This window comes from Esox lucius, chromosome 22 (assembly GCF_011004845.1).
Source record: "Esox lucius isolate fEsoLuc1 chromosome 22, fEsoLuc1.pri, whole genome shotgun sequence".
NCBI lineage: Eukaryota > Metazoa > Chordata > Actinopteri > Esociformes > Esocidae > Esox > Esox lucius.
The window spans coordinates 13,730,497-13,745,492 of record NC_047590.1 but is presented as its reverse complement, the minus strand read 5'-3'; the positions used below and the strand labels follow the sequence as shown (position 1 = coordinate 13,745,492).

The 14,996-nt window shown below is 49.4% G+C and overlaps 1 protein-coding gene across 9 annotated transcripts in view; it reads right to left on the bottom strand.

The window, feature by feature from the left end:
* The window catches only part of agap1 (ArfGAP with GTPase domain, ankyrin repeat and PH domain 1), a 123,972-nt gene that overhangs the window by 34,670 nt on the left and 74,306 nt on the right, over positions 1–14,996 (bottom strand). For all 9 annotated transcript variants that reach the window (XM_013139803.4, XM_010892063.5, XM_010892064.5 and 6 more), the window contains 3 exons: positions 7,215–7,319; positions 2,334–2,514; positions 450–611 (listed from right to left, as the gene is read on the bottom strand). In XM_013139803.4, the coding sequence (XP_012995257.1) occupies positions 450–611; positions 2,334–2,514; positions 7,215–7,319 (448 nt within the window). The remainder of the gene's footprint in view (positions 1–449; positions 612–2,333; positions 2,515–7,214; positions 7,320–14,996) is intronic.

Sequence of the window (14,996 nt, the reverse complement as noted above, 5' to 3'; positions counted from 1 at the left end):
CAGTCTCAGCCCAGTGCGGAGCCGATAGTGGATACGTATGTGTCGGGAACCTGAGGCAGTCATTGACCATGCAAGACTGTTTATTTCACTGCTTGAATACTACACCGAAACACCATTAGAGACAATGACACCCACAAACACATGCCCATCCAAACACACTTGCTGGTAAGTGCCTGTAACGATGAATGTGTTCCTGCTAATGCATGTCTCCAAGTGGCCATTAGGTTGACAAACCGTTCAAGCAACATCAGAGGCCCGTCAGACAGATCAATATAGGAGGGATGAGAGGCGAGGAGGGCCCCAGCTCGGAGCTCCGCTCTCAGACCCCGTGGGCTAAGGCGGGCTCCCCACGGCGGAGCTCCGAATCAGAACCCAAATGAAGTCAATGGAGAATACAGTGGACCCGGACTGGACCGACGCCGTCCGGGGGGGGGGGTTCGTCCTCATACCTGTGCTGACTCCGGAGTTGGCAATGACGGTGGCCTCGCTCCATTGGTCGGCAGAGGAGACGGAGTACGACCTCTGGTGCATTCCGTCACCTCGACTGTTAAAAGACACCAAGCTGATCCCACTGGCCATCTGAGACGCAGAAGAACTGCTGGTCACGACACCTAATGGAGAGAGGGAGAGAAAGCGAGGAGGAGAGGGAGAGACGGCGAGGAGGAGAGGGAGAGACGGCGAGGAGAGAGGGAGAGACGGCGAGGAGGAGAGGGAGAGACGGCGAGGAGGAGAGGGAGAGACGGCGAGGAGGAGAGGGAGAGACGGCGAGGAGGAGAGGGAGAGACAGCGAGGAGGAGAGTGTGAACCAGGGAGGGTTAGAGAGGTCAGGGAGAGAGAAGGAGAGGGAGAAAGAGTGACAGGGGGACAATGTCAGTCAACTGTGAAAACTAGTCGTTTCCTTTAATATTCCAGATTTTACTAAAAGCAACAGGAACTAAAACAAATCTGTCAGTTTACATTTAACAACAATATGAGCCTACAGGCAAAAAAGAGGCCAGACGCTACTGAATCTGGGATAAGAAATTCTGTCTGTACACCTTTAGCATAACCGTAAAGGCAACTGCCCTCTGGATGAAGCCTGTCTCCGTCCCACTATAGGGGACATGTCAAGGTCCCGGTCCCTCTAAATGTGGCCCCCGGTTCTGTACGTGTATCTGAAATTCCTAGACCGGGGGACCCACTTTAAGCAGTAGGAATATAACAACCTAATGTGACTGTAAGCAAAGCTGAACAGAGCCAAGCCCTCATTTACCGCAGTCAATGACCCTGTTGCTGTGTGTGTGTGTGTGTGTGTGTGTGTGTGTAGGACAGCTGAGAGAGCAGCGCCACCTTTGGCCAGAGCCTTACGCTACTTCTGCTTATGACAGAGTCCCTGATTCCGGCCCGGCTGGAGAGACAACCCGGGAAACCTCAGGTTGCTCCAAACGCACGTGGAAAGGTGAGCTGGAAAGCTAGGGAACGCTTTCTCACTCAGACACATTCAAACGCATCTGCGCATGAGCAGGAAGGCACAATGTCCGCGCATGTAAGTACAAACACAGACACAAAAACACGCGCGCACACACACAGATGATAAAACGAACACCTTACAAGCAGCTTGCTGCTTAAATCAAACCCTTGAGTTGCCAGGCTTTCATGGCTTAACAACAGTGAGTGAATCATCTCCCCCCCTCCTTTCTCTCTCTCTCTCTCCCCCTCTCCCTCCCTCCCTCACCTCTCATTCTCTCATTACAGCTCATTTCTGGAGTTGCCTGAGTGGAGAGCGGACTCTGATTGCATTAATATTCATGACTGTAATTAGTACATGTATTATGGGTCACTGAATATTCATGCTATTAGTTTGGTCCTCCTGGAGATGGGTGTGTGTGTGTGTGTGTGTGTGTGTGTGTGTGTGTGTGTGTGTGTGTGTGTGTGTATCCCCTCAGCAGTATGGTTTATGGGCCATTGTTTGACAGCACTCTTTTTGCTGAAGGTAAAATGACATAAATTACTGCAACATTATCACATTGGCATCCTCCTCAGATACTGCAGAGTGCACCAAAGCGCGCACGTGTGTATGTGTGTATGTGTGTGTGTGTGTGTGTGTGTGTAGAGAGAGGGACCAGATGTGTTCTCATGCATGTGCAGTGCACAGTCTTCAGTCTCTCCCCTCTGTCCCTCTTTCTACCCCCCTCTCTTTCTCGCTCACTTCTCCTCTGCCTCTCTCTCTCTCTCTCACCCCACACCCCTATCTTTCTCTTTCTTACCCCTGCCCCCTCTCTCCTCCCCTACTACTTTCACCCTGCGGACTCTCTACTCCCCAGCCTTCACCCCCCCCACCCCCACTGTCTCACCAGGTCCACCAGGTCCACCAGGTCCCAGCTGCAGACAGCTCATGTCTTTGGCCAGGCCGTTGGTCTTGGGGCTGGGGACGGCAGCGCAGGTAGACACCGCTCTGGGAGGCCTCTTCCCTGGGACCTTCACCGTGGTCCTCAGCAGGTCGATCTCCTTCCCGTGGATGTTCTGCATGTAATCCTAAAAAGAAAAGATGGGGGACACTCAGACAGGAACACACAGCGTTTTGTACTAGGATATCCCTAATTTGCTCCCACCTAGTGGAAGTCAGCTGAATTACAGCAAAAGGGCATTCAAATAAATTCTGCTCTCCATTAATTAGACTCAAAACAGTATTTTGGGATATTTTTGAAAAGTAAAAAAGTGAGTTTTAAATGGAACAGGAGTTCCCTACTCTAGTCTGTGCTTGTATATATTTAAATCCACCACAAACTGAGTGAAATGAAATAATCTTATCTAAATAATCAGAAAACTAGCAAATAATTCATCCATTGCATGTTTGAGTAGAGATGATTACGTGTCTCAGTGACACCAGAGAGAGAGGAGGAGGGTGCCAATATTCAATTGGACGAAAGAAGTCGCTGCAACTTCCGTTTACCAAGAGAAACGCATGATATTAGCATACACTTTCAGCCTTTACATAACCAAACAAGGACTGTTTATATCCACTGTACATTTCGCAGCGACCACAGCCGGCCTCTGCAGAACCTCCTGGCTAACCAGACAAACCTCTACCACTCATCCATTCAGTGGAAGAATATTCTCATCGGTCTATATCTGTACTTCTCTTCTAAAACACCTAACTACTGAAAAAGCAAGGAAAATGTAGTTACATCTAGTTCAGAAGCTACTGTGGTGTCTTTACACTACCCAATGCCGTGTTCTCATGCTGAATTGAATTGTTTTAACTTTGATCTCAAATGCTGGAAGTTATGCAAAAGGGCACTGTAAAGAAACAGAAGAGAATGCCAGTCTCTCCTGACACACAGGGGCCTATCCCACCATTTCATTTCACAAGCAATGAGGAATCCTAAAGCCGTCATCGGACATCAATCGAACAGACTCACCTTGGCATAGATTGGGAATTTAATCTCCATTGGAGATTAAATTCCTTCAGTGTGTGTTTTGTCGACGGTTCCATGGAAAATGCTAAGGCGTTCCTTTAAAATCCCCCTAAAGTGTTCAGCTGGGTTGAGATGTGGGGACTGAGATGGCCATGGCACATTGCGGCAAATCAAACGTATCAAGTTGAGCAGTGTTTGTCACTGAAGCTCCAGCCAAATGCGCCCCCACTATCACCGTGGTTTAAAAGTCACGGATAACTCGTCTTCCAGCCACGGCGGCCAAAACACATGCCAAGAAAATATACAAATAATCCTAAAATTATGATATGTTAATTCCACTTTAGTGGGAAATTAACATTGTTTTCATAACACCTGGTTTCAGAACACTTCGCATTCCAAAGTATTTGCTTTATTTTGCCATTGTCCACGTGCGGTAAAATGGTAATGAGTTTTTAAATATACATTATTAAACAGGCCTACAAATAAGATATCTAAAAGGAATTTGTTATTCATTAGGCACGAGTTAAGCGGCTTTGCCAGATTTCTCCCTGGAGACAATATAACAGGTTTGTGATTTGAGTGGGGTTTGTCAGTATCAGTAGAAAATGTAGGAAAGACACAGTCGAGTTCTCGTTAAAATGTTGGTTTGTTAACAGCGGCAGACCCACGCGTGCGTGTGTGTCTGTCACAGACTGGCTGCTCATTGAGTAGGGGTCAACCACCCCACAGCAACATGAATGAGGGCTTAGACCATGTGCAGAAACAAAGCTCTCACAGCATCAGAGACCCATTGTGACACAATCAAAGACCATCCCGAGCTAAGCGGAGAAGCGTGTGTGTGTGTTCAACGAGGGTTTGTGTGCGTGTTCATAATCACGTGTGTGTTTTCAAAACAATGTGTGTGTTTATCTACTTGCGGGAGCCGGGAAGCAGCCCCCCCCCCCCAGCATGAGACTGACAAAAGGCCAATTCAAAGCCAAGTGCTCTCAACACTGCTTAACAAGTCACTGGAGAGCCCTTGAGCCGGGGGCCCCTGGAGGGCCGACGAGGGCCCGGCGCAGCCCACCGACAGCTTGACGGAGGTAATTGAGTCTCCATTTGCATTGGGGAACTTTCATCAGCTAATCCACAGATCATAAACAGAGGAAGGAGAAACGAGGGAGAAGAAAGGGAGGAGAGGGAGAGGAGAAAGGAGGGCTGTCGTGGAGTGGAGAGGGGGCGGTCAAAGCAAGCAGGCAGGCATTTGTGCCTGCTCGAGAACAACTACGCTGGGGAAAGACGCAGCCGGGATCACAATACTTTCAGGGTGGCGGGAAAGGGATGTCGCCGACGCATTAAAAGGCACGTCATCAGCCGAGCGGACGCCCAAAAGAACTGCAAATAAAACTGAAGTGGTTAGGTAAGACTAGCCACACCAGAAATAAACAGTCGAATGACTCCCTGGCACTTCTTCATGTTTCTTAGCGACGTGGCTCGCAGTTTTTCAGCCAATTAGGTGGCATCCTATTGCCATCCACTTAATTAGCCACATTAATGTGATTTCTTTGCACATAGTCGGGGCAATTAGCAGCGTTTCTGATTGAGTTTCATTCTATTAGCCTCCACAAACACGCTAATTGTCTCCTGCGCTGCAGATGCGCGGGGATAGGGGCAGCCTGCCCGGCGTCAGGGAGGGGTGTGTCGGAACGGTGGAATGTTACTCCCCTCAGAGGGTGTCCGAATCCAAAGGGACCTGTCAACGCTGGGATTGTTTTTAATCCATCCGATTAGCCATACATCTGACAACTGAGCCACCCGAGGCCCTCAGAAGAAAGATGGTAAATGACCATGAGTCTGGGAGTGTGTACCAAAGCCATTTCTAAGCATTTGTACAATATTCCAATATTACACACATCATCTACAAATAGAGAAAATTCCAGACCACTCCTAAATAGAAGTATTATTCCAGACTACTACAATTTACATAGGACATGTCATCCTTCCAAATCAGTCAAAAAATGTCAAAGTGCAAGAGTCAACAGTCAGAGACTGCACAAAAATGGCGGACATGGGAGGTCAGAAGGAGGAACACACTCCTCTGCTCTCATAAAAAGAATATCAGGATATAAGTTGTCTGCCAGGCAACACCTGGTTTAACACCAAAACTACTGGGACAATGTGCTCTGATTAGACAAGTCAAAAGTCAAGTTGTTTGGCTGCAATGCCAGAGGCCATGTTCAGTGAAAAACTCAAAACTGCCTTTGAACTAAACCAACCATAAAGCAAGGAGGCGGTGACAATGTTATGGGGCTACTTTGCTGCCTCAGGGCCTGACTAACTTGCCATTACGGAGTCAACCATCAATTCCATGTTCTACAAGAGAATTATTCTGCAGAATGTGAGGCCATCTGTCAAAATTAAAGGTGAATTAGAAAAATTATCCAAAACACACAAGCACAGCTACATCACATTGGCCCAAGAAAAATAAATGGAGGGTTCTGTAATGGCCAAGTCAAAGCCCAAATCTAAATCCTACTAAAATGCTGTGGGGACACACAGTAGAAGCAGTACTGTAGAGACGAGTAAGATGTTATTACAACTAAAGGGGGCAACACCAGCTATTGAAGCTAGGGGTGTACTTACCATCTCCCTGCTATGAAGATAGTGTCTTTCGCAAAATTAGGTTCCCTTTATATGTCAACAGTGCTGAAGATCCACATGCCCAAAAACAACTTTTTAGGGGGTATTATTACATTTCACATGACAGTCAGTGTTACCTCCTTGGAAAACCTTTGACCCCATTCCTACATTCCTGACCACAACCGGTCTCTGTCTGACGGTCACTGCCCGTCTGTCTGTACGGGCGCGCCCCAGAGTCGAGGCAGTGTGGCATTAGAAAGAATGATTCCGATTCCAATTAACAATAACAATAATGCCTGATGAGATTCCGGGGGAGCGCTGGAGGGGAGGGGCGCCGGGTGAGATAATGTGGTGTCTGGGCCGGGAGAGGGGACGTTGTGGTCCTGCGTGTGCCAACAGGGCAGCCAGGCGGGCAATTAAAGCGGCCCATTAAGACGCTGCTATAGCCCATCATCAACGTCCGTCGTGTGCAAACAGACGACGTGGGCTTTCTAATTAATACTGTCGCTCTCTGCCCGTGTGTGAGGGCGGGTGTAATGTCAGAGCGTGTGTTTGTCTCTTCATTGAGACAAGCACGGCGACCGCGTATTTGCGAGAAGCGGGTGGATGGGAATATTGAGACACGCGCCCGCGCGCACACACATACACACACATACACACACACACACACACACACGGGGGAGGAGAAGAAACCAGGAGCTTCGCCTGGCCGCTAATGGGCCAACACAGTGGCTGATGGATTAGCAGCGAGGGGGAAAACGCACGGGAAAGCGTCGCTGTAAAACGGGACAATTAGGTGCGGAGTGAGCCCGGACTGCAGAGGGACCGACGGACCCACACCGGAGACAGAGGCTGACCCCCCCGCCCTCCGCTCTCACACACGGAGCGAGACGGCCGACAAAAGGTTATGTCATGTCGTCACGAACGGCGATAATAGTCAATCAGTGACAATGTTCCCCAGCTAGCCAAGCCTGGTTGCGGCAAGCGTGGACAATTGGAGTGAATACCAGAATGGATGTTTTACTCAAGTCTAATCTAAATTCCCTTCCAGTACACGTATACTGTGTGTGTGTGTGTGTGTGCGCACATGCAAAGGCAAAGCACTTGTGTGAGAGATGTGTGTGCGTGTGAGTTTAGAGTGGTGTGTGACTTACGAGTGAAGTGTGCGCACGTGTGCGTATGACTGGCAACACTCACGTGCAGGCTCGGGTGGTAGGTGAGCAGGCCATTGTCGCAGAGCGTCACGTACTTCTTCTTCCACTCCTTGTTCAGCGTCTTGCCACTTCTCTTCAGGAGCATGCCCTGGAAAACAGAGAACACGGCAAGATGTGAGAAAATACACAAACAGACGTCCTCCGTCCATCTGCCAACTGTTCGGCTGAAACGGTCAAACGCACATGCTGAGCTGCCAACAGTATGTTTAAGAATGTATTTATTCGGTGACTTTGTTTTTGCGCATTCTCACTCCCACGGGACAAAGGGCCCACCAAGGTGGCAACGTGCATACCCTAGTGTCCCCCTGAAATCCCAACACACTTGTTTCCCCTCCAATGTACTATGTACGCGCTGTCAGTAGGAAAATGGCCATCACGAGTGCCGAGATAAACATGTCGTTTGTGGAATTCATGGAGACCGAAAGCCACGGGCTAGAAAAAACTGTTTTGGGAAAAATGTCACTCTGAGTGCAGTCACCATGCGGAAATCAGGTTCAAAACAATGATGATGAAATTCCATGTCTTCTGACTAGATTACAGTGACACACTTGGTCGCTGACCAGAGAAACAAAATGCCTTTATGGGCATGAAAACCACTTAAACTAATAGACTATTTACACATTGGCCGGCAAGAGACAGAAATAAAAACCCCAAATGGTGAGCCAGAAGTTGAGGGAATTTATTTTAATGAAAGAGAGAGGGAACGCAAGAAAAATACTTTTCGTCGCCCACACGACAAGACTGTTAAACATCGCTCTCTCTCTCTCTCCCTCTTCTCTCTCCCCTCATCCCATCTCTTGTTCCCTTGATGCTTCCCGCTTCTCCTACGCACATCAGCTGCGGCTGACTGGCCGTTTAGGGCGACCGCCCACCCACACTTCACTTCAGCCAAATTCATTAGGGCACGAGGGGATAAAACTGTCCGCTGATTAGCAATTACAGCCAGGCTGGCGCGCGTGTCACTTCGCTGGACCAGTCAGACATTAACGCCGCGTTAACGCCGCGCAGACATGGGGATATTAATAGATTCCGGCCGCGAAACACGCAACAGGGGGGTGGGATGCTGGGGGAAGAGAGAGAGATGGACGGTCGGCCCGCGCTGACGGACACGGCCCTCTTTCCGTTTCTCCGGCGCTGTTCAAATTTCATTAGGGCCTTGTGGCGTCTCGTTGGGACGAAAAGGTGGCAGCGGTGGAGCCAACGAGGCGGCGAGGGATGATCCGCATTTAGCGTAATAGGGAGTGACCACGCGCCAGAAAAGCATACTTTCAAATGACTGTCCGTCTCGGCAACGGGAGTAGCCGGCGTCGGACAGCTAGCCAGAGGGCCGGCCAATCAGTGGCCAGCGTCAGACAGCTAGCCTCAGAGGGCCGGCCAATCAGGGGCTATACTTGGCGGGACAGAATGATAACGTACATAAAGATTCCACTACTAATGGAGAGACAGCAGGGTCCTCTGTTGATCTGAGGGAGATATGATATGGATTTGATATACTATGTAGCTAGACGCTGGAGGTGGACTTTCTGCAATACTCATTTGAGTAGGGTTGGTGAGGAAACCACTAGCATCCGAACACCACTGTTAGAGGAGATATCAGCTTGGTCTCACTTCAAGGCCCAGAGGTCCAGGGGACAAAGGTGATCATTCTGAAAGTGCTGAGCGAGTAACAACAAACAATGCGTGGGATATATAGTGGCGTTAAAGAAACAGAAAGAAGGACGAGGAAAGACAGAACGTAGGAAAGACCAAGAAGAAGGAGATGGCGTCACAGACGGGAACTGAACTAGGTTGGCCAATATTTCTTCTAAGCGCAGGCCTGTCTGGAAGAGAAGTGTGCGTATTAATTTCAGCCATCCATCGCGGAGATGACAAGCGATCAGTTTGCAGGGGGAGGCCTAATTGAACGGCGCGTCGAGCCTCCTGATAGGTAATATCTTTCATTATTCAACTTTCCCGGCCTGCTCGCGACACACACTCCTCGCCTGTATTTTACCTCCGGGGGCCTTGACAGCTCACAAGGTCTCCCGATCGCGACGCACAAGAATAAATGGCAGAAATAAATACATCCCAGATATACTCGCTCTCCTTCTCTGTTCGCCGCTACCGAGTCACTTCCTTCAGAGGATCAGTGAAGTATTGTGGGTAGTGCTCAGGAAAAGGTCAGTTGCCCAGGGGGGCTGAGGGGATGACGCTGATGATGTCGTTTAAGGAGAAGGTTCCAGGAGATCTGCTGCCAGGGCACGGTTGTTGGTTAATATCACATTCTCACGGTTCACCTCTTAACAACTGTTAACACAGCAAACAGGTCTCGTTCATAATTTCACACAGAAAACAATTCATTTTGGAGAAGAAAAAAATAAATGAAGGACACAAAATCATCCGCCACGGCCTTTGATAGCGACCTCACCATCCCCACCGTCAAACCCGTCACTGTCCCACCTCTCCAGGCGATTGAACCCCGGCACGGCCCTTCACCTGGAAACAAACCGCCCGTTGAGGGGAGAACTCTTCCCCCGGTCGGTTCCCTTTCTATTAAAACACACTAATCGACTCCCCTAATCACTCAATCGTCCCTTATTTTGTGCAGACAATGGCATCTCCCCAGGCCCCTTGAGGGGAATGACAGCCGGTCCATACGGGTGACGGGGGGGGGGGCACTATCTCTAGAGACAGACCCAGGGGATGTGGCGGGGCAGTGGGGTCTATTGTTCTTGGGCCCTCCCCGGAGAGGGCCAGGCTATATTAAGGGTGTCACCGGGAGGGACGTCGGGGCGGGGGGGGGGGGGGGGCGCGCGGGAAGGGCTCGGGGCGGGCTAAGTGCTGTCCTGAGTGACGCCTCTCGGGGAAAGCCGTTGTTTGGACGGCCCTCTATCGCGCCGGGCCATCTGATCTGGCGTGAAGAGGTGTCCACGCTGCCGGCCACCGCCGGTCATTTATCATTCACTGGACAGGACGGCGGCGTGGATGAGGGCGCCGGTCCCGGGCCAGGACACTGACGTGTCACATGATGTTTAGGACCAATCGATGGGCTTGGAGGAATGGGAGAGAATGGAGGCATTTTGTCTGAGAAAAGGCCCCATTAGACGGAACTGAGAGAGAAGTGATAGATATCTCAATGGTGTGGTGGAGTTCTGTGTCGAGAGAAAAAGATTGTATTTCCGCCTTGAATAACGACCGTTTTAAAGGGTAGCACAGTAGTCTACCCAGCCGGTGTAAAATTGCTACACACACACACACGACGTCAGGTGCCAGTCCCATACGGCATTCATGACAAGGTCAGCATTGATGAGGCAAGGACAGGAAAGGGCAGGCCCGGGGGAGCTCAGCAGGCCGAGGAGCAGAAAGAACCAGCTCAAATAAAACACCAAGAACATGCTACCTTTCTGCCTAGTGCCCTTGGCCTGCTGGGATCTGGGCTCAGCAGGGGAGGCTATGTAGGGGACAGGGAGGACAGTGGGGACGCAGCCTCTGATCTGTGCGATAAGAGTTCTGGGTAATTAATTAGAAACTCAATTATCCAAACCTTACTTCAGCAGTCTCAATTCATTAGAAGATAAAACCTCTCTCGCCCACCTCCGTGCACGCCACATTTGTAACAATGAGAGAGAGAGAGAGAGAGAGAGAGAGGAGGGTGGATGGATGGAAAAGAAATCCGTTTGTCATTATTTTTTTTCCAGTTTCCTGAACGAGTTGGAAGCCACTGGGGTCAATGCCAATTGCTATTTTCCATCTTATCTGCCTCTTTAAAAGAGTGGAGCACTTGCTCAAGAGGATGGCAAGAAACTGATAAATTAGGAAACTGATACGAACATCAGTGAGGGGAATCTGGTCGTAACTCAGACAAAACAAATGTGCCGTAAAGCAGCGAAGCTAAAGACGGGGACATTTTAGTCCCAGGGCGTTCAGAGTGCGCTACTGGTTTATGCTCCATAGAGGATATTGTAACCAGATCAGACAATTGAACAATCTAAAACCTCCTTTGATTGGCGTGTGTGTTTCTTGTTTAATTATCCCCCCCCCACCTCCGCTCCATAGCACCGCATCAGAATCTCATTTCCAGGGGTTAGTGTGCATGACAAAAAATGTCATCATGGCCAAAATGGCTCCGAGCAGTCACCACGGCAGCAACCTTTTCCCTGGGAAATGATATTTTTCCAATCCGGAGGAAGGCGGAACGCGTCGGCACTCGTTAAAGGGGGCCTCGATAGCGGGTCTTTAATATTCACCGTCTTAATTAGGAGACGGCGTTAATTTCATTAAATTCTTTGGCTGCTAAATGAAGCAGATTATGAGACATCTTTTATTGCCAAGCGTGAAATTACAGCCTGCCCGCTGCCAATGGCAGGGCGAAACTAATGAATTACAGGGTAAATAACAGCCGAATTAACCATCCAATTTAACTCCTTACAAAGAGGAACCAGGCCTGGGAGGGGAGGGAGGAAAGAGAGAGACTGTCAAAACCACCCAGCCCTGTGCCTCTATAATGTTACAGCACTCTCTACAACCATAGGCAATTAAAACCATGAAACTAATCAGCTCCTCACCAAAGGAACCAGCCCCGACCACGAGCTCCAAGGCTTTAAAAGAAAGAATATCATAACTCAAATCTGTAAGAAGCTATAATGGTGAAGAATGTAGGTGAAGGCCTAGGTAAAAGTAGAATATGCATTTAAACATGGAGATTAAACTGCGGATGGGACGGCCGAAGGACTATTGATTTCCAATATTAGATGGGTGGGTTACCATACTGAGGCAAGACCACCACCTCTAAGTAGAAAACCAAGACCACCATCTTAAAACCTCTTAGGCAAGCCACCCTAAAAATCTAACCTCAAAATCCTCGAGCGCTCATGTCTGCATGCTGGGACCACTCGTATTCAAAAGCCACGTTGTGTAAGTGGAAAATTAATTTGCTAAATTAATTTGTTAAAAGCGTTGGTTCTCCGTTCCTGTCATCAGGTGGCAGGGTTGACAGAGAGGCTTGCGAGGCGAGAGTCACTCTCTCCGATAATTAGGGGCTAATTAGGAGCGTGGAGCAGATGTCGGCAGAGACGCCGCCGTAAACACCGTCTGTAAACAAAGCTGGCCGGGTCCACTTGCCACTCGGTTTTTAAAGAAAACCCTCAGCAGCGACCAGATGAAGCTTAGGACCGCCACGCTGCAAACGGGGCATGAGCCCGGGCAACAGCAACCGGCGATGACCCCATCGTGACCCTGCAAAAACACAACAAACAAAGACGCGCCAGACAAAACAATTCCTAAAAAAGTCTAACCACGCGTATATACCAAAACACACCGAAACCGCGAAGTTTCCGGGCCGAAAGAATTCGGCTGGGTGCGATAACCGCACATCACACAGGAGAAGGTCATGGGCCACAGTGGGGGGGGGGGGGGGGGGGGGGGGGGCATGTTTTGGAGAACTCACGACGGCCCGACGCGTGTAGCCAGATTCTGTCACGCCCACACTTGGAGTACTGTGAGCGTGTGTGTTTGCATGTGTGCAACGCCAGACCGCTGGGGCTCTGGGCTTCCTAATCACTGCAGAGCTGGAGCCGCCCCGCACTCATTATAAAGTCCCGTCTGCTGAAGACGGCTAGTTTTGCCTGGCCAGGCTGTGTTATAACGAGCGCCGTGTCCTAATGAAGGCCTTTTGTCCTTCCAAAGCCTCACTTGTACACACACACACAAACACACAGGAATTTGAGTCACCTTGAGAGGGGGAGTTAGAACAATAACCAATCCTAATGAGATCACGGCGAACGGGAAATAAACTACACTGGGGAGTAAGAAGTGCTGGGGGAGAGAGCGCGCCCACACACCCACCCACCCACACACACACCCACACACATATACATACACACACACAAGATGCTTGCACTGCTAATAGGAAGACCTTGGGGAAAACATGTAAAGCTGTAGTGTCTGTGTGTACTTTTGGTGTAACCCTCACAAGTATAGTTTGTGGAAACATCAGACAAGTGAGGACATTTTGCCGATCATCATTTAGGATGAGAGAGAAACGGCAGGTTACCAAGCGGTAAGTGTTGGACTGTTTACCAAAAGGTGGCTGGTTCGTGTCCCTAAAATGAAAAAGAGCAAGACACCTAACCCTGATCGCTCCTGCACACCACTCTGGATGAGGGTTGAATGAACAAAAGGTGAGGGCAATGTATTTTATGGTGAGGGTTAGAATTAGGGTCTGGCTTTAGGAGATACACTCATGGTTAAAGTGCAAGGGCATTATTTCCCAAATGAGGGGTTGACAGACATGTAAATGTTGTTGTAAAAACTGGACATTTCATTTATGTCTAATCCAAATGTATCCCCTAAATGTAGTTCTAATAAACGGTTTGTGCTCTATTTAATTATTACTTGCTTTATTTTAAGTTTAGGCTAGAAATTAGTATTATGACCAGTATTAGTATTATCCTATACGACTCTCAGGAAAGACTGGTCTTTGAGTGGGTCAGAGAAAATAGGATTTCAACAGGAATCAGCTCTTGGTCTCCAAAAAGCCCTATACCTTCATTATGATGTGGTGCTCAGCACACACAGCCTGACCTAGCAGAGCCTTCAGTGAGTAAGTGTGAGTGTGTGTGTGTGTGTGTGTGTGCGAGCTGTGCTGCCTTACTTTGCTTTGCAAATCAAAGGCACAGTATCTCCTATCTACAGTATAACCATCTTTGCCAGCAAATGACGATCCAGTGGTGCCACTCATACTCTGAAAGATAGCGTTGCTCTTGAGAGCACTGAATCCCAATAACAGTCTCATCCTCCTGGCGTGATTAATTGACCGGCGATTACCGCCGCACCTTCAAGGAACGGCCCGGCATTGTCTCGAGCCGGCAAACATAACTGAAGTGGACATCTGCCAAAGTGAATAAATTAAAGACCGCCCCCACCTTCTCTCCCCTCTTTAACGTGCACCACAAACCAGGAAGGACAACCAACGCAGGCCAGGACCAGGAAGCACATTCTATCAGGGAACGAGCTGTCATAAGCCCTCTGATGGAGGCCTGATGTATGGAGTCGGATGTTACTATGTGATACCCTTGCACAATTCACTGCTCACGGGGAGGTAGGTAGCTACGTTTCTGCCATCTCCCTGAACACACACCCACACACACACGCAATTATTTCCCTCTCACACACCGGCACACATACTCCGAGAGGAAAGACCACAGGGAACGATCAAATCAATTAACATCCAGGTCCGAGAAGGGAAGCATCTCCGGTTCTGGCCCGCTGCCTCCGAGTGCTCGCTGCCCGATCCACTGCATTCTCCCACCTCGGTCTGTCGTCGGCGGACGATTATCAGATGAGCTGAATGTGTGTCCTTGTGCGCGTCTGTGTGCGTGTGGCCGTGCCCAACCAGCGTGCTTTCCAACCAGCGGCCCACACCACGGACGGTTCTATCAGACCGGGGCTTTGCATTTTAAAACTCGTCGACACACAACATGCAGCCGTCCTCCCATCTGCCGCCCGGGCTGAGGATGTGGCCGGGTTCATATGAACATCGTTACCGACCAGTGGCTCCACAGGAATTATGCAAATTGAGTGGACGGACCCAGGAGGTTTCTATGCCTGCCAGGCAGACAGATGTGCGTGGGGCTCTTTAAGGTTGGCAGGAGGGACCTGATTGCTTGCCTGCTTTACCACACTTGTGAGGCCTTTTCAGGGACCAAACTGTATCCCCCATTAGAATGCCCGTTTTCCCTGACCCTAAAACAAACCTTTAATTTCAAAAGTGATAAGCTCTTTTCCC